Source organism: Sceloporus undulatus, unplaced genomic scaffold (assembly GCF_019175285.1).
Source record: "Sceloporus undulatus isolate JIND9_A2432 ecotype Alabama unplaced genomic scaffold, SceUnd_v1.1 scaffold_23, whole genome shotgun sequence".
Classification (NCBI taxonomy): Eukaryota; Metazoa; Chordata; class Lepidosauria; order Squamata; family Phrynosomatidae; genus Sceloporus; species Sceloporus undulatus.
In genome coordinates this window covers 822,099-847,608 of record NW_024802945.1, presented here as the reverse complement: position 1 = coordinate 847,608, position 25,510 = coordinate 822,099, and the positions used below count along the sequence as shown (strand labels likewise).

At 44.0% G+C, this 25,510-nt stretch overlaps 1 protein-coding gene across 1 annotated transcript in view; it reads left to right on the top strand.

Annotated features, from left to right (window-relative positions):
- Positions 1–25,510, top strand: part of LOC121917549 (tyrosine-protein kinase receptor UFO-like) — a 48,679-nt gene that overhangs the window by 6,587 nt on the left and 16,582 nt on the right. Inside the window, 7 exon segments of the mRNA XM_042443603.1 lie at positions 3,918–4,116; positions 7,998–8,098; positions 9,450–9,632; positions 22,152–22,232; positions 22,912–23,027; positions 24,436–24,631; positions 25,363–25,502. Coding sequence (XP_042299537.1) covers positions 3,918–4,116; positions 7,998–8,098; positions 9,450–9,632; positions 22,152–22,232; positions 22,912–23,027; positions 24,436–24,631; positions 25,363–25,502 — 1,016 coding nt within the window.

Below are 25,510 nucleotides of genomic sequence, written 5' to 3'. Positions count from 1 at the left end.
TATTCTCAGCTGTGTGAATAACTGATGCAAATGGATCCGGGATAAAACTCTGCATGCCTTGAATGTGCTTCGAATGCGTTCGCATCCTTGACTCCATCTTTATTCAAGATGGCCAGCTGATAGTGTTATCCTCTTCCCACTTTGTCTTGGGATGCTGCAAAACTTGGGAGGCGAGGGGATGACTTTCTCTAGAAGAGTTGCTTGTGTAGGTGGTGGTCGAGAGAGTCGGTATCTGGTGAATGAGGCAATAAAGGAGAGATGTAGAATAGGCTTGTCTTTCTTCAGTCCAGAGGAGCAGAAGGAGGAGGCATGTTTTTGTCTTCCAGACCTCAGGGACTCCTTTCAGGCTCCCGAATGGTCTGTGATAACTAGCTAAGAAGGGAGAGGAACGGCTCTCCACCCTTTGGGTAACGGTCTGTGCCAATTTTTCCTCCCTTTGGGACTGGGAGAGGTGGAGTGGTTGGCACTGTTTGCTCAGTGATGTCAGGAGCATGGAAAGGGGACCGAAACAGCTGTCCAGTCCATAGGGGGCCATTTTATCAGTCCTCTCCTTTCCTTGCTCAATTTCGAATGGTGCACCCCATCCCACATTCATCCATGCAACCACTGTGCATGCCATTGCCTCCAGACTGAGTGGCTCTAAGCACCAACATTTCAGCAAAGACACGTCTGGTCAGACAACATCTGAGTGTGGCCAAGATAGCTAACATTATTAATGAGGAAGGACATGCAAGCTAGGAAGGGTTGCAACAAGTTGCTTTTGCCAGAGCCTACTGGGAAGGGCAAGATTCACCATTCTCCTCTCTTTCTGCTGATCCATTTGAGTGAAAAAATCCTTTTGCTACAACTCCCTCTATTGAGTTAACTGAGTGCAAAGCAATGCGAACATAAGTTTGCAGGAACTGCAGCAAGCTGAGGACAAAGGAGGGAAGCGGGAGGAGGAGAGAGACACTGGGACAATTTTTAAAACGCTGAAAAAGTAGGACTGAGGATTAATACGGACTATCCTTGCCATATTGGGATGATTTAAAGTATGTTGTAGTCTGTGCCCAGTGATGGGAAAAGTATGGACATGCTTTTGCAAAGAGTCTCACAGACCAAAACCTGGATACATTCATTTTTAAGATTTGGATAGTACAGTGGGCCCTTAGTATCCAGTGGGATTTGGTTCCAGGACTCCCTGTGGATACCAAAATCTGTGGATGCTCAAGTCCCATTGAATACAATGGCATAGTAAAATGATGTCTCTTATACAGAACGGCAAAATCAAGGTTTGCTTTTTGGAAGATGATAGATAGATAGATAGATAGATGGATGGATGGATGGATGGATGGATGGATAGATAGATAGATACAGTGGGCCCTTGATATCTGCTAGGGTTTGGTTCCTGGTCCCCCGGCGAATACCAAAATCCATGGATGTTCAAGTCCCATTAAATACAATGGAGTCCCTTGTATAAAATAGCAAAATCAAGGTTTGCTTTTTAGGATTTATACATTTTTTGAATATTTTTCAAGCCGTGGATGCTCAAATCCGTGGATAAAAAGATCCGTCGATATGTAGGGACAACTATATTTTCAAGCCATAGATGCCTGAATCCGTGGATAAAGAATCCATGGATACGGAGGGCCGATTGTATAAATTCCTTTCCCATCTCTAGTCAGATGCCATATAGATGGCGGTTCCATGAACAGAGAAAGAAATGTGAGGGCTAAGACTGAGTCCTGGGTGCTGTCCAAATACACAATGGTTTGTTTCTCAGGCCCTGGAATGTGTCCCTCATTCCTCAAGAGTTAACTGTGGCTATGAGGCAGGATATTCTCAGATTTATGGACTTACCCACCCCCTGCCCTCTCTACTTTACATACACACAAAAACACACACTCCATCCTTCACTTGGCGTATGCCTCCCAAAGGGTTGTATAAATTCTCCTTGTTTCGCAGCTGATGGAAGAGCCTTGTAATGACGCACTTTTAGTCCACATTACTGATCTAGGCTGGAAAAACTTCAGCCAACTTCTGCGTCCCCATATACAGCTGGATAACATAGTTTACGCTGCATAGGAATGAGCTGGTAATAGCCACCGATTAGAGCAGGGAGGAATAATCTGTGGCCCTTCCAGATGTTGGACTACAGCTCCCATCCTCTTCCATCATTGACTCTTGCTGGCAAAGAGCGATGAGTGTTGCAATCCTGGCAGCATCTGGAAGCACCATGTTTTCTGCAGAGTTTATCACATGGGACGGATCCTGTGCAGAAACCTGATTCAAATTCAAAAACCCTGCAATAGTGGGTTGTTTTTCACATGCTGTTCAGTGTTAACCTGAACAGAATTTAGAAATAACCTGCAAAAGTGGGTAGTTTTTCAGATGATGTTTGCATCAATGAAAAATAACGTGACATTGATCCGAATACAAAGTCGACAAGACCTGTTCCTTTTTCGGGAACTACCGTTGATATCTGATGAGGTTTGGTTCCTAGATTCCAAAATCCATGTATGTTCAAGTCTTATAGGATCTATTATCTCGAGACTGAACATCCAGAGCCAGGCGCCAAAGCGATGCACTTTGATTTAAAGAGTTAAAAGAATGCATTCTGAGCCTGGCGGGAGTTTTGTTTTAAGTACAGTATTAGAACTGAACTGACCTCGCCGTCCTTTCGCATAAAAGTCTATTTTTGGTAAAAGCAATCTTTCTTAATTTTAAAAACCTAACTAGAGCAGTGGGAGAATGGGGCGGGTGGGTGGATGGACAATGTTGTCATTTTCTTGTTGCGGTTGTTAAAAAATGGAAAGCTGGGGACTCCTGCCAATCTCTTGCTAATCATCCAGAGATCTCCCATTAAAATGGGGATCTGCCTAGGGCTACTTCAACGGTCGCTTCCCTAAACTAGGCAAAGAATACAGTATGTTTTTAATAGTGTAATCATTTAATTCTGTTTTAATGCAACCCTTTTCTATGTTTTTAACTGTACTGTTTTTAATCTTGTAAGTCCTAGTTTTGGAAAGAGCACAGGATATAATAATGCAGTCAGCCCTCCATATGCATGGACTTTTTATCCATGGATTCAAGCATCCACTGCTTGAAAAATAATCAAAAATGTATATAAAATCCCAAAGGCATAAGCTTCGCCTGTTGAATTTCTGTCACCAAGACACTCATTTAAGGATGGTTTTTTGTTAAGGCAAACAAGAAATTGTACAGTCTGCTCTGGGAATCCTCCAAACCCTCTAATAGCATGAGAGGCTTTTTTGGTCCTTGGCATCTCTGGGGTGTGCTATGCCAGAGAATAACAGGAGCCATCATTAAGCGGGTGGGACTGGTGTGGGTAGCTGCCACCCTTGGCATCTAGTGACGGAGAGGCGAGTAGTAGAGGCATCGTCTGCATTCATCCAGCCAGATCATGACAGCATTACTCTTTCCTACTTCCCCAACTGGTACAGAGCAGAAGATTGGAAATGGAAGGGAAAGGAAAGGAGCCAGATCCACTTGTGCTAAGAGGTTGCCAGCATTTACACTAACCCTTGCTCCTGAGCAATGAAACAGCTACTCAGCCCGCTGCAGACATTTGCAACAGTTAGTAGTGTTTTCTCTTTGTTCTTGAAAGCCTCGCATATTATTTCCTTTAGATCAAACTGCTGTTGGAGGCACCCACATTGGCCAGATTCTCTCTTTTTTCCTGGCTAGTGACCACCCTTTAAAATGTAAGGGAGTATTTAAGGTTTAAATAATAATCAGGGTGGTTTCAGCATTGGACCAGGACTCTGGGAGACCAGGGTTCGAATCCCCCTGCTCCAAAGGCAGCCCTATGTAGAGCGTATTCTAGTAATAAGAACAAGATGTAATTAAATTGTTGCTCCGTTTTCTTCTCTGTTATGCCATTCTGATAGTATACTCTCTTGTCTTTATCCTTTTAGCTGTGTACTTCCTAGAGAGCCCATTCAACCTGACATCCTCATTGGGAAAGGATGTAAAATTCTCCTGTTCTGTCCGTGCCGCCGGAGAGCCGCCTGAGCTGAGCTGGTTGCGGGATGGCATGGCTTTGGAGTTTGCGGACAGCAACCAGGTACAGGTGCCTTTGGATGACGAAGAATGGATGGCCACCAGCGAACTCAGGTAAGCACCTTGCAGCTTCAGCATCTGAATAAATGGCTTAAATAAATGGCCTCTTAACATTTCATAAATGATAAAAACTGGGACACGTGCGGCCAAGCAACATCAAGAGTGTGGTCAAGATGGCAAGAGTTCATATTGAGGAAAATCACACAAGCGAGGAGAGGCTTGTTTGCTTTTGCCTCAGCCTACTGGGAAGGGACAGACTCAGCCTTGTCCTCTCCTTCCTTCCTGACTTAACTGAATTAAAACTGCATTTGCCAAGTGCCAGGTCTTACCCTCCGCTCTGCTCCGCATCCGCTTTCTGGCTAGAAGCAAGTAGGCTAGATTAAATGTTCTTTATCCCATCTCTCCAAGCAAGGTGAGCAACTGTGGTTGGTACTTTAATGCACAATGCTTGGTGAAATGATCAGGGACCGTCTTTAGGTCTCAAATGTTGGCTCCGAAAGCTCAGAGCCTGGGATGATCCCAAACTTAGCAACCTTACCTCCTAATAAGGAAAGGAAAGTGCTGAGCCTCTGGGCTCCGACTTCAGTATGGCACATATTTCCAGCTGCTTGCAAATATGTGCAATATAGAAATGAAGTCTTCAGGCAACACGAGGAAACGACACACCGTGGAAAATTGAGAAATAATCTTTGATGTTGCACATTTAAAGGGAGGTCACGAACTTGAGTTGGCTTCACGTGAACAGTTAACCATTTTTGTCTCGGGGACGGGGAGTGGGTGGGCTGCCTCTGAGGGTATGTATGCATGCGCTATGCATGAGTGTGTGTGACTCATTGGGAAATATTATTTCCAGTTGCTCAACTCCAAGGCAGGAGAACTTGGCAGCAGGAAGGTTGGCAGCCTGCCTCCTTCTCTCCTTTGCTCCCAGCTCTGACATGGTGCCTTTCTCCTCTCGCTCTTTCCTTGCCCTCTTCTTGACTGGCAGCTTCAGGAAAGTTGGGGACAAACGCAGGAAGCAGGAGTACCATTGGCCTTCCATATCCACGGATTTTTCATCCACGAATTCAAGCATCCACAGATATCCCAAAAATATACATTCCAAAAAGCAAAGCTTGATTTTGCCATCATATATAAGGGACACCATTTTACTAAGCCATTGTATTGCGTGGGGCTTGAGCGTCCCTGGATTTTGGTATGCAAACCCCAGCGGATACCAATGGACCACAGTACAGTATATAAATTCCAAAAAGCAAACCTGATTTCTGATAGTATGCTCTCTTGTCTTTATGTATGAGACACCACTTTATTATGCCATTGTATTTAATGGGACATGAGCATCCATGGATTTTGGCATCCAGGGAGGGTCCTGGAACCAAACCCAGTGGATACTGAGGGCCCAATGTATTCATGGCTATGGGAGATTCAGGGGGGAATTTAAAATAATATATTGTGATTTAACATAATGCTATCTATGGACACAGTGCTTATGAGCAGAGTTGGGAACCAGTCCTTTTTTTCAGACTACAACTCCCAGGATTTCCAGCCAGCATTCTGGATATGGATCATGTGAAATGTTGGAGGGTATGCCATCCATGTTTGTATCCCAGCATGTTGAGGACTACAACACCCATCAACCGTAACCAACACAGATAATAGTAACTGATTTAGGGATGTGTAGTCCAGAGCATCTGACAGTCTTCACTTGCTTATCCTTGTTTTAAAGAGAGACTAAAATTTTGCAACTGAAGTTCTAGGAAGCTTCCTCAGCGGATGACTATCGGAAACCAAATTGTTGTCCTTTAGTTCCCACGCTTGTTTTTTAAAGTATATTTTGTGGTTTGTAAACTATCTTTCATTAGCTGCGTGGGCTCACTTAAGCCTCTTTTTAATTCTTGGTTAGAAAAAGGCAATTTAGCTGTTTTTCCCTTTTCAGAAATGCTTATACATCCATCTCAGATTTGATAAACAGAGAGGGAAACCATGAGCGGCTGAAACAAACAAAGTGGGTTTAAAGAACTTTTTGTGAAACAAACAAAAGAACCTAGCAGATGATATATACTTTGTTTTGTCTGCTTTCTTGGAGAGTAGAGGAGGCAAAGGGCTGACGGCTCTCAAGAACGGGGGGCAAAAAAGGTGAAAGAATCCAAAGGTTAACACAAAAAGAGAGATGGCTTGCCTCCAAAAACATGCCAGTCCTCAAACTAGATAGAATTGCTAACCAGCAGTATATCATATTGTTGCAGGCTTCCTGAATGCACCATGCCCTTAAAATGCCCAGAGACAGTTCCGGTTAATCCTTTACCATCCCATTTTTCCAGCTGCTTTTAAACCGTCCCAGTTTCTCTCTCCTCCTCCCGCTTTCCCCCTTTGCTCTCTGCTGACTTCAATTGCTGCAAACAGAATGCAAAGGGATCTTGCAACCCCTTTGAGACTAAGTGAAAGAAAGAAGGTGGTAGCAGGTGCTTTTGTAGAAGATCCTACTTCCTCAGGTGCATTAACTCTGGTTTGCACACAGTTAACTCAGGAAGGAGGAGAGGAGAGGGCAGAGGCTTCCCCTAAAGTAAACTGCTGCATCTTCTCCCATTTTGTGTGCTCTTCCTCATTAACAACTTTGACCATCTTGAACATACTCTGATGTTGCTTGGTCACATATGTCCTAGTGTTCATCTGTGAAATGTTGACAGATGCTAAAATTGACAGATGCTCAAGAGATGCTAAAATTCCCATTATTATTATCATTATCATTATTATTGGGAGCTGTAGTAAAATTGCATATGGAAGCCATCAGGTTGGGAAGGAACAGTCCAGCTCCCTGCATCCTCAACCAGGGTGAGCCATAGCTATATTGGCTATCCCTTCAGCCACCATCTTGAGGGGAGAGAGGCAAGCTAGCTCCAACTGCCTGCCTGGAAGAAGAAAAAGCCCTCCCTTCAGCCACCATCTTGGGGGGGAGAGAGGCAGGCTAGCTCCAACTGCCTGCCTGGAAGAAGAAAAAACCCCTCCCTTCAGCCACCATCTTGGGGGGAGAGAGGCCTGTTATGTTTTTGTTTTGTTTTTTTACTTTGTATTGTACTTCCTGTTGTTCACCGCTTTGATCTAATTTGGAAAAGCGGTATATAAATAAACATTATTATTATTATTATTATTAGAAGATTCTGGGAGTAACTGTATCCAAAGGTAACTTTTCCAGTTGTGTCCCTAACCTATAGCAGTATACAATAAATAGTACAATCCTCCATTTTGAAGTTCCAGGCAAATCCCATTTACTCTCAGGTTAGTGTGTAAAAAGACCCAAGTCTTAACAGAGGAGAGATCTATCAGCAACTCTTAGCAACTATGGATAAATAAAACCCCAAAGACTCATTTGTTGTCTGGTGCTTTTCTCCTAAAAAGGATTTTACAGAGTTGTGTGTGTTTAAAATTAATTCTTCATTGGATTTTAGTATTTCGGTGAGCGAGATGCATTTGTGTCTCTGCCCATCCATTCTAACCGAACATGAATTTCAATGTTTTGTGTAATGTACTGTTATTTGTTACTTGTTGTTATGGAGACTTTGTGTCGTGGAAACCACCTTCGGGACCTTCTTCCCCGAAAGGATGGTTTGGATTCTTTTTTGGTAATAAGAGCAGTAGTATTAATAAGAAATGACCCTCCATGGCCAGATGCAGTATACTTATTATTTATTTATTTTTAAACTGCCTTCTTCTCGATCCAGGCACTCAAGGCAGCTAACAAAATCCAGGTTAAAACAGTATAAGCACTAAAATTACAAAGTTCAAAAAACAAATATTACTGTTTTAAAGAGTTCAGATTCTCCTTTATGGAGTCAAATTTGAGCGCTCTTGTCTCAGATCAAGATCAGAATTCAGGAGCCGGGAAACAGGATGAATGAACAGTGTGAATATTTTCATCTCTTCCCCTCTTGCCTCCACAGCATCCCAATGGTACAGCTCTCAGATATGGGAAACTACCAGTGTGTAGCCTTGGTGAACGGATCCGAAGTCTTATCTGATGAAGCTTACCTGCAACTGGAAGGTAAAATCTCTCACTCATTGGAGTTTATCAGACATGGAGAATTGGAAGTATAATCCAATGGCAATCCGAACACAATCATGGGATTTAACATTATTGCGTGACAGACTACCACATGCAATTTCAAGCAATGAGAAGTCAGTCCGAACGCAATCATGGGGTTTCACATTATTGCATGAGAGGTGATCATATGCAATTTTGGGCAATGGCAAGCTATTTTCAGGCAATGGGAAGTCAGTTCGAATGCAATTCGAATTCACATACATTCGCTGAACTAGAAAATCAGCAGATTCAAGGGGGACACAAGGTGTGGGAGATTGACAGGTAATCTCATAGTCACTGATAATCATTAAACTTTGGGGATTTGATCCTGTGTAAGACCTGACTCCACTACTTTGATCAAACACTTTATGTACATATGTGTACATACTTGTATTTTTTGAGCTGTGCTACTGATCTGTCAAGATTGCAGGCTTACTGCAAGAACGGTACTCGGGTGAATAAGAAAGAAAAACCTTTAGTTAGCTTTTCCCAGCCTAACTTTTCCTGTGGTGCTTAATCTTCCTGCTAATGACAGAATCCCACGCTTTGCTGAGCCTCCGAAGAATTCAAGGTGGGTCAGAACAATTACGTTTTAAAGCTACCTCCTGCATAGTTAGCAACCATAAATAAGAAACAGGAGTGGATTGTGACCTGGGTCAGCATCAAAATGCTGCCAAGTATAGGTTGCATCAAAGGTAGGGACTGTACCTGAAATAGTTGATCAGGTCTAACACATTGAACCAACATTTCTGTATAATTTTACATCCTTGTACTTTTCTAGGCCAGGATAAGGTGAAGCATTTGAGTGCTAACATAGTGATGCCCAGGTCATGATCCGCTCCTCTTTCTTATTTATGGTGGCCAACTATGCTGGAGATAGCTTCCTTCACTTATAGCTGCTCACCATAAACCTACCTCTAAATCTAGTATAAACACCAGGAAAAGTATAGCCATTGGATAGCCATTATTTACTGACCTGGAAGCCTTGCCAACGACAACATTGTTTTAAATGCGACTGTCTTTAATTCTTTTTCTGATTTTTAAATTAAATTGTAAAATTAATTTTTAAAAATGTTTTACATTGTTTAAATATGGTTCACAGTTGGGTGCAATTTTAATGTTGGCTTTTCTATATTTTGAAGTATATGCTACTACTTTTTAATTGGGGAGCTGCCTTGTGTCTCAATCTGGGAGGAAGGGAAGATATAAAATGATGATGGTGATGATGATGATATGTCTCCCTTTCTCCACCTGGACACCAGACTGGAGTTCAATTGTGTTTGTTTGCTGAGTATTTTATTTTTTCACCCAGGTCTTCCTTTTTTCACGGATGAGCCTCAGGATCTAGAGGTCACTGCCAACACCCCTTTCAACCTCAGCTGCAGGGCCCAAGGACCCCCAGAACCTGTCCTGGTGATCTGGCTTCAAGACAGCATTCCCCTCAACTCCTTGGTTGACCCATTGGCCCAGACACCTTCCATGTTGGTGATGAAAGGTGAGTCGCTTCCGACTGCATTCATTTCTCTTGTTCAGAAAATAGGAAAAGTGACTATAATCCAGAGGCATAACCCTATAAGGATCCCTGGTTGTGCAGTAGTTAAATGCCAATGCTACAGCCACAAGGTTGTGAATTTGATCCCAGGGCTCCAAGGTTGACTCAGCCTTCCATCATTTCGTAGGTCAATAAAATGAGTACCCAGCTTGTTGGGGGCAATTGGTTTACAGATTGCAAACCGCTCAGGGAGTACTGAGTTCACTGGTAAGCAATAGAGAAACATAAGTGATGTTGCTGTTGCTATAAGGCACAAGGATGGTATTCATGGCAGGAGCTTGGGCCATCACACAGGACTGCAGGATTGGTAGCCACAATCCTTCCCTGTTGTAGCTTTTCCTGTGGAAGACGTGTGACAATGAGTTGTTGTGTACTTCAAATTATTTCTGACTTATGGTGACCCTAAGATCCTATTGTAGGGTTTTTTCGATAGGATTTGTTCAGCAAAGGTTTGTCGGTGCCTTCCTCGGAGAATGAGAGAGTGTGACTTGGTTAAGGCCACTATGCTGGCTGTGAAAATGAGTAGAAGCCATATAAAAGCATAGCAGACCCCATCCATGCCAACCAGGCTGATATGGAAGCAAGGAAAGTGAGAATATGGATTCTGCCCCTTCATTAAATTTTCCTTTAGTCCCTACATTTCTAGCATTGCAGAGCGTGAGATATTTGTAGACTTTTCTGTTTGTTGTGTTCGCCTTCCTTTGGTCAGTGCTTGCCTCTTTTCTTTGGACTCTTAAGCTGTGTTTCTGAATGCTCAAGTCACGTTTTGAGTGACTGCAGTGCTAGAAATTTGGCAAAGTGATGGAAAACTTCATTGGGGAGGTTAGAACTCCTATTTGGGGCAGGACAATAATGTCGTAGTTTTCTCCCTCCTCCTGTAGCTATACTTGTGTGAGCAGCGGGTGGATTAAGCCCTATATAGCTATATATCTATGAGTGAAAAAGTCCTTCCAGAGAAAGACACATCTGGCGTTTGGGATGGGTCCCTATCATCTCGATCTGTACATGCCCTGGAGGTTCCAGTATTAGACCTTATATGCCTGCCTTCCTTCCTTCCTTCCTTCCTTACTTACTTACTTACTTACTTAACTCCATTTACAGTTTGTGGCTTTGTTTTTCTTAACTGCTGCTAGATTTTCTCCAGCCGAAGCTTTTTGGCTGTGAAGGCTCCCAACGTTCATCTCGGGAGCCCTAAATGCTAATCCCTGTGGTGTGGGAACACATTCTAGGTTATTCAACGTATAAAGACATTCTTCTCTCTCAATGTGGAACAGCAGCTTCAATACACAACCTTTTTTCACCTGCTTGGCATGTTCTGGGGGCCGACTGACCCCAGGGCTGAAAATAGTAGTTTTCAGTCTGAGTCCAAAAGGAGCCCTGGTTCGGACTGAGCTTTGTTTTCAACTCCTGTATCTCATTTTCCCTATCAGGGCGGCTGAGCCAAAAAAACAGCCTTTTATTTGTATTTGTATTTTCCTCTCCATTCCACTGGCTTGCAAAGAGGGAATTTTGAGTCTCCCAGCAGCTCTGCTTTGGCTCGGCTGAGGAATGGCTGTAGAAGGGGAGGGAAGTGAATACATGAGACCCCCTATTCTCGCCTTCCTTTCAGCCTCGCTTCATGAGCCCACTTTCCCTCTCTTTGGCATTTCTGTCTTTGCTAATTGTCTCATACCCCCCCAATACCCTCAAAGCCAGGACTGTCCCCAACCCACAGCCTCTTTTGTTCCCTTTTCTATGGAGGTTGGTTCCCGATGGCTCAGGCGAGGAGGGGGTTTGCTCTGAGCGTGGGAACAGGCGTGCCCCACAGCAAAGGTTGCCAAATACCAATTGGGCAGTGGGCAGGCATGTGTGTCTGTGTGCGCGGCCATCTATGGCCCTTGTTGCTCACGATGGTTAGAAACAACACCTTGTTTTACATTCCTCATCGGCGTAATCCTTACCGTAACCCTGTAAAGTAGGCCAAACATATAGGCAGTGTGGAGCATGGCAATTTATTGTGGGTAGGGGGGGTATGCATGCCAGGACTTTCCCCCTTGTTCCTGGCGCAGCAGGGAAGGGCAATGCCATGAGTCACGCAGACCAGCCAACATTTCGCAGATGAAAACTGGGACATGATGAATGGCCAGGCAAAATCAGAGCAAGGTCAAGATGGCATGAGTTATTAATGCAGATGAACAGATAAGATAGGAGGGACTACAGCAGTATGTTTTTGCTTGAGCCTCTTGGGAAGGGCAAGGTTCTTCCACATACTCTTCTTTCTCTTCTGCTGAGTTCACTGAGTGCAAACTATTTTTAATTTCACTTTGATCATTTGCAGCTATTGAGGTAAGCCCAGGACAAAGGGGAAAAGTAGAAGCAGGAAAGAGAAAGTGGGATTTTTTACAGCAATTGAAAAAGTGAGAAGGCAGAGCATTAGTTGGGACCATTCCTGCTAACATGGAAGATATGGTCACACAGTCCAGTGGAAAGGAGAACCTAGGGTATCAGATTAATTCTTTATTTCATCTCCATCCTCTTTTTCCTGCTTCAGGGAGCTCAAGAAATTGTCCATGGCTTTCTGTCCCCTTTTGCTCCCATCTTATCTCTCTTCTTAGGACTGGAGCGTGGCTTTGGTGTGGCTTCCAGCCTCTTAGGATGCATGCATCATTTAAACAACACACTTCCAAAGTGACCCGAAGCAGCTTTATTTTGGCCTGTACAGTATGTTCAGGCCCAGAGTCCTTTCCAGTAGGCTTAGGCAAAAGCAAACTGCTGCCCTATCTTATAGCTTGTGTGTTCTTCACAATAACTTTTCCTGTCTTGACCATCTTGATGTTGCTTGGCCACACAGACCTCAGTTTTCATCTATGAAATATTGAAGGGTCTGCTTCCCTGGCATTTTCTTTCCTCACCCAGAGCTGGGAAATATTGCACTTTTGGATTCTAACATCCAGAATTTCCCAGCCAGCATGGCTGCTAGCCTGGCTGCTTGGGGTTTCCTTAGAGTCGTGGTCCTCAAAAAGTAACTTTAGCTAACTCTCCAGCTCTCTGTTGCTTTTGCACTCCCGGATTTGCCTGGCTCTGTCTGCTGGCATTTCCTTTTCCGCTGCTTTGATGATCAGCTCCAGTGCGTTTTTGGTCTTGTTCCCGGCAGCTTCTCAGCAGCCTCACCACTGGTCCTTTTTGTTGGAAGCAGGTGAGCAATTAGCCAAAGCCAGCTACTGTGGGAGCCTTTCCCCCATCTTTTTCTTTTGCTGATGCGGCACATGCGTGGGGTTGCACACAGCCAAACCAGACGCCTGGGTAAGAGGAAGTGGTTCCGGCAGGGTTTTGTGGTCCAAGGGACATTCCTTGTTCCTCCTGGAATAGAAACTTCATCAAGGCAACAAGAGAGTCTCTTCAAGCCATTGCCCCAGTCCAACGTTTTTGGACCCAGTGGCTCCATGCAAAGGTCTATGCCAAGAGTGGGCAACTTGTAGTCCAAGGATGCTTTTGTGCCCTTTATCTTCTCTGGCATCACCAAATTGATGTTTTTTTTCTGGCCAAAAAAGAGGACACGTTGCTGATCCCACAAGACTCCAGAGCAACAATGGACCCTTTACCTATATTGCAAGGCCTCTTGCAACTGTTTAATACAGAGGTTCCCTAACTTTCGTCATCCAGATGTTTTAGACTTTGGCGCCCAGAATTCCTGATTATTAGCAAAGCTGGCTAGAGCCTCTGGAAATTCAAGTCCAAAATACCTGGAAGACTAATGTTTTGGGAATCACTGGCACATAAAAAAAAACCCATACACATTTGACAACCAGAACTGGATTTCCATCCCTTTAGGTCTTTTGATTGATATTTGATTGATTGATTGATCTTCGTCTGAAGAAACTTGCTAAGAAAACTCTATGATAGGTTTGCCTTAGGGTCGCCATAAGTCAGAAATGACTTGAAGGCACACAACCACCACCACCTGCCTTCTCATGATATGACCATAGTATGACAGCTTCAGTTAGACATCTTGGTTTCAAGGGAGAGTTTAGCCTTAGAATCATAGACTCATAGAGTTGGAAGAAACCACAAGGGCCATCCAGTTCAACCCCCTACCATGCAAGAAATCTAAATCAAAGCATCCCCGACGGATGGCCATCCAGCCTCTGTTTGAAGACTTGATTTGCTCTAGGATCCATTTATTTGTCTTTTTAGCAGTCCACAGTATCCTTAGAACTCTCCTCCAGCACCATATCTCAAATGAGTTGATTTTCTTCCTATCAGCTTTCTTCGTTGTCGTCCAGCTTTCACAACCATGTCCAGATTTATACAACTATTCAAGTGAGAGTTGCATTTCAGAGCCCTAAATCAGCAATACTTGGGCATGCTGGATGAAGTAACTTCCCATCACTCAGCATCTCCATGGCAGGAGAAGCCCCACTTGCTGGGTTTTAGCATGTTAAGCTGATCAATGCATGGGAGAGGGGATGGTGTTGAGAAACTAACCGGGTCAATTGCATGCCCTCTGATATTTCACAGAGGAAAACTGGGACACATGTGGCCAAGCAACATCAGAGTGTGGTCCAGATGGAAAAAGCTATAAAAAGGAAGGGCGAGGATGCAAGCTAGGAGAGGCAGCAGCAGTTTGGTTTTGCAAGAAATTACTGGGAAGGAAAAGACCAGCCCCATGCTGAATTAATGGAATGCAAACTACTTTTGCCCCTTTGAACTGAAGTGAGAGCCAACACGGTGTAGTGGTCTCAGCATTGGACTAAGACTCTGGAGACCAGGGTCCAAAACACACTGCAGAAATAATCCAGTTTGAAACCGCTTTAACTTCCCTGGCTCAGTGCCTGGGAAATGTAGTTTTGTGAGACATTAGCCTTCTCTCTCAGAGACCTCTGGTGACACAATTAACTACAGCTCCTAGGATTCCCTAGCACTGAGCCAGGGCAGTTAAAGCAGTGGGATGAAAAATTGGGATGACAAATTGGGATTGTCCTTGTCGGTTCAGGACAGTGATGTGCAGTTATGGCCCTAAAGCTCTGTCCTGTTTTGGCTCTCGCCATCGGTGTTGATAAACCTTTCTTGGCCTGGGCATCTATTTTCTTTACAATACAGATAATAACAATGTAGGTTCCAATTCTCACGGCACCTTTCTCCAGGCACTTCTTTTTTTGTTGTTTGGTTTTGCCCCCTGGGATTCAAAAGCAATTTGGAGGAGGAATGGCTCCTGGACTATGTGGGCACGCCTCTCCCAAAGTGCGGACCTGTTTCTTTTGTCGCCTCTAGTCAAACAGGTTTGGCAGAGTTTTGACATGGTTCCACATATACACCTCTCAAGACTGTCAGACCTGTTTGGCGAACAATGGGACAAAAAAACCCCAATGTCCACCTGTCCCATGGGAAGTAAAACATTGTGCCACTGAAAGGACTTTCAGTTCTTTCTTCAATGTTGATGTCCATCCCTAGAAGAGGAACTTGGCTCCAGAAAGTCCCTCTCTCTCATTGATTTGTTGTTGTTAGCTGTCCTTTAGTCAGTTCTGTTCATGGTAACCCCGTGGATGTGCCATTTCCAAGAATCCAAATCTTCCATTGAAGTCTTGCCCAGATCCTGCAAGCCCTTGACAAAAAAATCCTGATTCATTCTGGTTTGTAGTCTTCTTCTCTTTCTTCAACCCTCTCTACCTTTCCTAGCATTATTGTTTTTTCTAGTGATCCGTGCCTTCTCAGGATGTGGCCAAAGCACGATAGTCTCAACTTGATCATCTTTGCTTCCAAGGAGTCCCTGGCCTGATCTGTTCAAGAACCCATATGTTTGTCTTCATTGATATACTTGTATTAAACCCATGCTGTCCTTCTCTCCTTTGCTGAGAGAAAACTGCACCACACTCGAATGGGGTGTGTGCCTGTGAGCGTTGCCTCACCCGACATGCCTGCCATTCCTTTTTGTCTTTCTTCGGTTAATTTGGCCTCCTTGTCATGGCAGTTAGTGAGTCAAGGAAAGGGAATGTTGGGCAGGAGATGACACACGTCTGAGTCAGGAACTGGGATCCTGTATCCTGGGGGATTTCAGCCAGGAGAGCCTTTGGAAAGTGGAGAAATTGAGAGAATGATGTTTGAGTTTTGGACTAGGATACTGGGAGATTAGGGTTCAGTTCCTCACTCTGCTCTGCCATGACCAACTACACTTCCCAGAATTCCATAGCACTGAGCCATGGCAGTGAAAGTGGTGCCAAAGCAGATTATTTCTGCAGCATGGATGCAGCCCCAGAAGCAGTCTGCCTTTCATTCCTCATCCTCTTCCCCCTTTCCTCCAATACTTATAACCAACTCCTCTGTCTTTTGTGTATAGACTATTCAAAACAAGTTACATACACTTTTTGCAATCTGTGGAATTCTTTTTTACACTACACAGTTGTTGAAATAAGTTAGAGCCCAACAGCTACAGAGAGGAAGGGTGCATTTCTGGAATGCAGAAAGACCAGAATCAACTTTTTTATTTAAGGCTGGGCTGGAGAACTGCAGTAGATCTGAGGGTCAATATTCTGCCCCTGGGACCCTCCAAGGGCTATGTGTTGCCAAAAATGCCAAACCATAAGAAAATGAAGCAAAACCAGAAGCAATCAGAAGTCATCTTCTAGTTTTGAAAGGGAAAAAAATACCCACATAGCTTTTAAAATGTTAAACAGGGGTTCAACTCATTTTAAAGAGAATTGCCACTTTTTGAGACTTTGCAGAGAGAGAGAGAGAGAGAGAGAGAGAGAGAGAAATCACTCTTTCTTTCACCAGAGAAAGAGTGCATTGGGAAACTGGGAGAGTCAAGGACTAGATTAATCCTCTGCCCTCATACTTTTTAAGCTGTTTTTAACATATCTCAGTTTCTGTCTTCTCTTCCCACTTTCCCCCTTTGTCTTCTGCCTATTGGTGCAAACTATCAACCTTATGTTTAAAAGGGCAAAAGTAGTGTGCACTCCATTGACTTAGCAGGGGGAAAAGGTGAAGAAGGGACAGCAACTTGCCCTTTCCAGTAGGCTCAGGCAAAAGCAAACTGCTGTGGCTTCCCCTAGCTTTGTCATTCACTAAGAGTTTGGTTGTGTTTCTGCAATGTAGTTAAGGATTGGTAAAAGTATGAGCGGAAACTATGATGTAGGATCTCCGTTGTGTTTTTTAAAACCTTAATCCCCATTTGTGCCAAGGCATTTCAGGGGTATGGTTGGTGATGGCATAGATACACCAGATCCTCCATCCAGAGCCAGCTTTGCCATTAGGTGGATTGAAGGAGCTACCTTAGACAGCCAGATGATTTGGTGTGCCACAAAAAGGCAGCCAGTAGAAACTGCGAGAATCCCCAAGCAACTAGACATAACAAAATGTATGTGTGTTGTGTGCCTTCAAGCTGTTTCTGACTTATGGCAATGTTCCGAGGAGTTTGCTATTGCCTTCTCCTGAGGCTGAGAGAGTGTGACTTGCACCCAAGGCTACCCAGTGGGTTTCATAGCCAAGCTGGGCATCAAACTTTGGTCTCCAGAGTCATAGTCCAACACTCTCAAACAACTATGGCACGCTGTCTCTCAGAGCTCTTTATCTCTACATACCTTCCAACATTTCACAGATGAAAACTGGGAAGCCTGTGGCCAAGTAAGGTTGGACTGTGATCAGGGTAACCAGACATCCTCCTTTCCCAGAACATGTCTGACATTTCAGCTTTTGTCCAGGAAGAATCCCAAAATCTCCATTTTGAGCATGACTAAGAAGCATGAATTTACAGTATATTAATTAATATGTGTGTTTTTCGCTTTAGTGACTTGTACCCAAGCTCACCCAGCAGATTTCATATGGCTAAGCAGGAACTGAACCCCGGTCTCCAGAGTTCTAGTCCGACACTCGAACCACTACTCCATGCTGGTTCCCAGAGGCAAGCTAGTTGGAATCAGATGCTCCATTTTATCTCAGCAAGCCTTTGCATTTCATGCCCCTAAGTGGGTTCCCTCTCTCTGGCTGGTCCTTTCTATCAGTGCCATCTGCTCAAGCGGGCAACAGCAGGCAGCAGTTGCCCACTTGTTGACTCATTCCTTACAGGAATGATGTGGTCAGAATGCAGCATGGTGAGAGGGCTGGATATGGCCTCCGTCTTTCCCCTTGTCATCGCTCTCCTTTGCAGCCAGCGGCACTTTGCCCTAATTCCTTTCTTCCCCACAGTGATGTCAGTGCCACCGCGTTGCCAGCCTGCCTGCCTCGGTTTTTGTCAATGCCATCTGCTTGTGCAGGTGGCAGGCTCTGAGTGCCCACTGGCTGACTCAGCCCTTGCAGGAGCCGTGGTGGTCAGAAAATAGCATTCATGGTAGTGATGGATATTGTTCTGTCTGGGCTTTCCCCCAAAGAATTGGGTTTGAAATGCAACTTAGTTGTTGTGCGGAGGATCACCACACTTTTTCCAAAGCTCTAAATTTGTCACTGGGGTTGTTGAGGACTCACATTTCCCACATCATAAAATCCAATATTTTGTGCAAATATGCACACATATACACTAGGTTCATGCTCTTGTTCATGTTCATGTTCAAGATTGTTGCACAAGGGTCAGAGGGACCTATTAGCCAATGCCTGTGTTACTATTACTGATAACTCTTCCCCCTTCATACCTGTATAGTCAGATCAGCTGACCAAGGCTGCATCCGCACTGCAGAAATAATCTGGGTTGACACCACTTTAATGTCATGGCTCATGCTATGGAATTCTGGGATTTTGTTTGAATCTTGTTTTAATCTGTGTAATGAAATCTGTGTAATGAGCCATCCTAGGTCTCTTATTGGGAGAAACATGGGATATACCATATATACTTGATTATAAGTTGATCTCATGTGTAGGTTGAGGGCAGGTTTTGGGGCTTCACCAAAAAGGTGAGGTTAGCATAGGGTTTGGGAGGAGGAAAGAGCGATGGTGCCCCATAAAAGTGCCCAATGCATAAAAAGCAGGACTGGGTGGAGGCACTTTCCGAAAGAGGAGGCCTGTTGTAAAATGAGTAAAGCTCACAGGCGTGGACTTCTGGAGATAAATACATTTAAGTGATTTCTCTTTCTCTTTTGATAGCAGAAGTTTGTTTTGTTTTGTTCTTAATAATAAAGCTGGCTTTTGTCTTTGGAATGGCATGGTTCACTGCAGCAGATAATTCTTCTCTTCCCAAGGTATTGTTTTTCGCCTGTAGAGGTTATTTATGCTTCTGGCGTTCATCCATAGGGACACTTCCATCGTCTTCTGCAAAAGTGCAAAGGATCCTGGGGTCCGATGTTTCGACTATACTGTGGATAGGGCACTGAAGTGCCGTGAACCAGCCTGTGCATGGCACACAACCCTAAATATGTGATACATCATACCTTCTAACTGGCCCAACTTGGTAGGGACTCCCCTGGTTAATTCTCTATAATCCCACTTCTTCAGGTGCTTTTAAAATGTCCCAGGTTTTCTCTCCACCTCCCACTTTCATTCTTTGTCCTCATCTTACTTGAATCACTGCAAACTGAGTTCAAAAGCAGTTTGCACCCATTTAACTCAGCAAGAGGGAGAGAAGAGAAGGTGGCAGCACCTTCTCCTTCCCAGTTGATTCAAGCAAAAGCAAACAGCTGTGGCTTCTCCTAGCCTGTATGTTCTTCCACATTCATAACTTTTGGCACATCGACCACACTCTGATGTTGCTTGGGCATAAGGTCGCCTGGTTTTCCATTGTGAAATGTTGGAAGGTATGGTTTTACCCCCAATAAATACAAATGTGTTTTGAATAACCCTGGAAAGGGGAGAGTGCCACTGTTATGCTCACAAATTCTTGAGATGGAGACTGTAGTAAAGGTGCCTGGTACTCCTAGTGCGGCATAGTGGTTTGAGCATTGGACTAAGGATACTGAGAGACCAGAGTTCGAATCCTGACTCAACCATGGAAACCCACTGGGTGATCTTGGGCAAGTTGCACACTCTCAGCCTCAGAGGATGACAATGGCAAACCCCCTCTGAAGAAACTTGCCAAGAAAACCCTATAATGGGTTTGTCTGAGGGTCGCCATAAGTTGGAAACAACTTGAAAGCATGCAACAACAATAAAATTTCTGGGAAACTACTTCACAGAAACTACTTGTTTGGAGGTTGATTGGAATTGTTGTGCCCAAAAGGAATTTTTTCCAACCTCTGTCTCCTGATGTCCCTTCGCAGTGTCACAGCGCTCTGTCTTGTCAATTCTAACCTCCTTTCCCCTAACCAGGGATAAATAAGCCCAGGAGCCCTGGCTCAAGGGACTAGTTGAAGCATGGAAAAAGGGCCAATGTTTGGAGCCAGACATAAGGAAACCCAAACCACAGACGGGTGGGCGGGAGGAACAGGACATACCAGCTGGGACTCAAGACTGGTCCCCAGATGTTGCTCCTCTGGAGGAGGCAGGAAGGGAAGGGACGTGGTTTCGCTCAGAGAAAACAATGTCATTCTGGTTCTTCACCCACGGGTTTATAGTGTAACTACAATACTCAGTTACAGCAATTTGGGTAAATATGGGTTGAGTCTCCTTTATGTGGAATTCCAAAATATGAAGCATTCCAAAAAGCAAAGCTTTTTTCTGGGTGGTGGAGATAGTGGTGACACTTTTGCTTTCTGATGGCTCAGTGTCCACAAACTTGGTTTCATACACAATATTATTTAAAATGTCATGTATAAAATTACTTTCAGACTATGGGGTTTATCACACGAAGGAGATCGGGACTGTGTTATTATTTTACTACGTTTTATTTTGATTGTAACCCACCCCAATCCTCCGGGGAGAGGTGGGCTATAAATAAATATTATTATCATTATTATTATTTAGCCCAGAAAAATTGTGTAATTACTCGAGACGATTTCACACAATGTCGCACAAAACCCACCATTAAAGTGGTCACAAATAAGCATTAACACGCATCTTTTTACTTTGGGGATTTCAACGACAATGCATTTCTGATATCACTTTTTTTACGCAATTGAGTGTGATAATCATTTGTGCAATTACTTGCCATTTTCGCTTTATTTGCAGGATGCTTTAAATGCACTTTATTTTTTCTTTAATGCCAAAACTAGCCCCGGTGTGATAAACTCCTATGTGTATAAGGTGTATACGAAACAGAAATGAATGTCATCATTAGACATTGGTCCTCTCTCCAAGATGTCTCCTTATGTAGATGCATATATTCCAAACCCTGGAAAACTCTAAAATCCAAAACGTTTCTGGTCCCAAGCATTTCAGATAAGGGAGACTCAACCTACATAATACTGTAGTTGGCCTCCTCCTTTCACAAGACAGTAAGAAGAAATGGTAAAAATGCTGAACAGCAGCAATGGGAATTGTAGTGTAACGTGAGCATTTTTATTCACATAGGCAGGATGGGAACAGGATTAAACAATAGCTTTTTTTGGCTATTATTGTGCTGTTCTTTCTTTTTGCAACGTATGTGTGGGAACGGAAAGGTTGTTGTTATGGAAAGCTCTCTTTTTATGGGGGGGATGTTTCTGGCATGCTATAGTCCTCTGCAAGAAAGAACATCCCAGGAGTGTCCCCAATGGTGTTCGCTTGGGGTTTTGTCTGCCTTTAATTTGAAACAGGACGGAGCGTGTGTGAAGGCTGCTGTAGGTTACTCTTTAGAAGTCCCTTGTGTCCAATGTTAGCGTGGGAGTAGGAAATGTGGATTTACTTCAGCGGCTCAAATTATAGGCAGAATGAGAATCCTGCCTCCTTGCCTCCTGAGCTTATGGTCCGTTTCACAACTGTTTTTGGAAGGCTTTGTGCATTAGAAAGAAGGGAGGCACGCTTGACTAAAGCGGATGGTGGTCAGGTAACTCCTAGGAGGCATTCACACTTATTGTTTTGTCCCAAGGAGATCTGGATCTCTGCAGTGATGCAATACCGGATCGGTGGTCCCACTACGTTTTCCATTTCCAAATCTCTCCATGGCATTTTAACCCTGTTGCCATTCACACTTGCCACCCTTTTGGTTTAAAATTTCAGTTTCTGGGAATAATGCAGCACTATGCGAATCAGTTCAATATCTTATTCACTTCCAAAGATGTGGATCATTGCAGCTCTTTAAAAAAGACATGCTTAAGGACATGGTGTCGAATACATCAGGTCAAGCGGATATTTCTGTGGCCCTTGAATTCATTGTATGATCTTGAGCATAAACAATGGTCCTGAAGTCTTAATATTCCCCATCTTGAATCTGGAGAACAACTGAAATTCTCTACATGTTCTTGAATTCATTGTATGATCTTGAGCATAAACAATGATCGCAAAGTCTTAGCATTCCCCATCTGTAAATTGGGAGAGCATTCTGTCAATTGAGAGTTCCTCACAGGAATATTGTGAAGACTATAGGGCTACCAAGAGTATCAGAATATCGAACCTAGAACTGAAGTGCAAATACCAATAATCATTGCCATTTAAAAATTGCAATTCATATTTAGTTAATATTAATCCACGCATGCTTTTGTCTTTTAGGTCTAAATCACAGTGCATCCTTCTCATGCGAAGCCAACAATGCTAAGGGAGTGAGCACATCGCGAACTGCAGTGGTGACAGGTGAGAGGAAGTTGTAGGGACAATATAGCAATCTATGGGGAAACCCTGACATAATTATTCTTCCTATGCTGACAGTCAAGACTATTTTGGGTTGTTGATGGCGTCTTTGTACTTAAGGTGCTAGTTGCTAACAACAAACAAACACATAAATGCAAATTCCATTCATTTGGGGGAAAGCTGATAGTTAACTGTATCAGAATATGCATTGGGAAGAGTATTTAATTCTTTCCTCCTCTAATGTAGTTTTGGGGGAAATCTGCTGAATGAATCTGGTATTTGTTTTTTGCAGAGACAGGAACCATTGTGGGGGGATTTCCTGCCAATGCAAATATAAGATTTTGAGAAGGGATTTTCCTTTGGACCATTGTAGGCCTGGAAAGAGTTAAGACCATCCACTGCCTGCTCTGATCCTTTCATTATCTGCTTTGAGCCTAGCTGATACAATTTGTCTTTTGAAATCCATACAGATACATGAACACTTTTAATTTAATTTCTAGCTTGTCTCTGAGTCTGAATTGCACTGTTCTGCACAAAAACATACATTTTGACTTGGAAATGAATAATTGCAAATATGATGTCTACCCCTGCTAGACATCTTCTGTGAAATATTCTTGTTCTGATTTTTCTGAAGACAGTAACCATGTCCTTGTGCCCCTGTTTTCCTTGGCTATTCTCACAGTGATACCTGGACAACCACGTAACTTATCCCTTGTGCATCGCAGTGACCACAGCTTGGAAGTGTCATGGGAGCCTGGGGCCAGTGGGGCTTATGCTTTGGAGCTCTGCACCATCCAGGTAAAAAAAGTGATGGCTTAGAACAACAGAGGTTTGATGTAAGGAAGCCATCCAGGAATCCTAGGGCTCCAGTTTGCCTCTCTGCCATTTCCACTACAGTCCTGTAAAGAAACTCTTTTATTTTTGGAAACAATTTCCTGTCCAACTTCTGCTTCCGTCGGACATCCGCTCCCATCCTCCTGGCTCAGTCCCATGAAATGTGACATCTCCCCGGTATGGGGAACCGAAAAGGCTGAGCAAGGGAAAGCAGGAGCCAAGAAACAAAACTGATAACAGAGAGGGGATTTCCGAGGTGTGATAATTCATGCAGACTCCTCTCTGCCCCAATCCAATTCATGAAGCAGGCTTGAGATGATAAGAGTGATCTGTACCATTTCTGGATAGAGGTGGAGCAGGATTGCCATTTTGAATATTCTCCCATGTTAAAACACATTAAAGCTGTCCAAAAGTAGAAGGCTGATACATCTGGGGGTGATTTACCATCTGTATAATCAAAATATATATTTTCTGGAGGTAGCCTCAAGTGAAGGAGAGAGAAATATAAGTTTTTGAGTCCCACCCCTGGAAACCATAAATGTAATGTTCGTGAGGAAGAGTCTACCTATAGGAGAGATGCCATAGCTCAGTGATAGAGCACATGCTTTGCATGCACAAAGTCTCAAAATTCTGTGGCATCTCCATTGACCGGGTGGGGCTTCTCTTTCTGAAGCCCACAGAGAACATGAATAGATGGTACTGGTGTTAGTGTGATAACTCATGTCATCATTGCCAGGCTCAGAGCCACCAAGCTAATGGTCCTTCAGGAGTAGATTGGGATGCTATGGAAAAGAAAGGCTCTGGTCTACTTCCCATTGATGGTTGGGGGAGCAGGGCACCCAAAAGGATGTCTGTGTCCCTGGCTGTTCCAGTCTAACTACTTTGTTTGCAAGTCCTGAAGGGATCCAGGCATCATTTGGCAATGGGACTGGCCTCCAAAATTTCACCATGGCATTTCAACAGCATCTCAGCTGGCGTTCTTGCTCCTTCTGGGTGGGTAGACCAGGTCCTTCCCAAAACCTCCAGTCTCCAGGAGTCTTGGTCTACCTGCGGAGAAGTGAGGAGATACACTCCATACCGGAAGGCAGAGACCTTCTCTGAGTGTGGTCCATACCTTCTGCATGTCCCTAGTAATATCCCTGCCTATTGAAGACAATGTCCCATCACCAGTGCTGAAGTAAGACTAAACTGCCAGCCCCAGTTGGCTTCTGTCAATGAAACAAAGGAGAGTGCCATCTTTGGATGGCAGCCCAAGTAGTCTGCAATGGCTGTGACAGACTGACCAGGTCCAAAGCAATTCAGTATGTTTCTCATGTCTCTCGCACCGGCATCCTTCTCTTCTTAAAGCCATCCCATCGCCCCTTCTCCCCAGGCTGTGCGCTCCAATGAGGACCTCAGCACCGTCTCTGACCGGGAGCTCTATAACCAGAACCTCCGCGTGCCCCCCTTCAGCCACACTCTGAAAGACTTGAGCCCTTTCACCATGTACCACGTCCGTGTGTCCTGCCGCTCCAGGGAAGGCAACTCCCCATGGACACACTGGGTAGCAATGGAAACCCTGGAAGGAGGTAAGCTGGAAACTGGGGAGAAATGGGCAGTGGGGGAGGTTTAGAGGCTGAGCCTCCTGGATTTTGATTTAATCTCTGGAGAAGAATGGAAGAAATAATGGATTTGATCAGGGATGGGCAGCTGATGACATTTCATGGGAGGCTTTAAATGGTCAAGCCCTTCTTCTCAGAGGCTTCTCGGGGCACGATTGGCCATTTTCCAACCTAAAATTGGTTGTGTTTGGCCCTAAAGTGTGCCCTGTATATGATGGGCCACACAATTCCCACCCCACATGGATGTATGGGGAACATGTTGTTGTTGTTGTTGTTGTTGTTGTTGTGTGCCTTCAAATAATTTGTGACTTATCGCGGTCCTAAGGCAACCCTATCGCAGGGTTTTCTGGGGCTGAGAGTGTGTCCAATGGGTTTCATGACCAAGCAGGGAATCACTCTGCCAGTGTGGTATAGTTGTTTGAGCATAGGACTCTGGACATCAGGGTTCGAACACCTTCTTGACCATATATATATGGTTATGCAGGGATTCAAACCCTGATCTCCAGAGTCCTACAGAGTCTCATATATATATATATATATATATATATATATATATATGCGCTATGTTTTACATATGCTTTAAAGGTCCTTTAATCATTTTTTTTTTAATACCTCTATTTATTATTAATTATTGTAACCCACCTTGAATCCCATTTTGGGAGGGATTCAAATAAAAAATAAAATAATTTCCATGACAGTGCCTTCCGCGGCACCAGAGAACATCATGGCCACACAAAATGGCACCTGTACTGTGATCCAATGGGAAGAGCCGCGGGGCGACATCAATGGGATCTTACGTGGATACAAGTTGGTTTGTCAGAGTGGCGACTCACCTGAGGTAAGTTG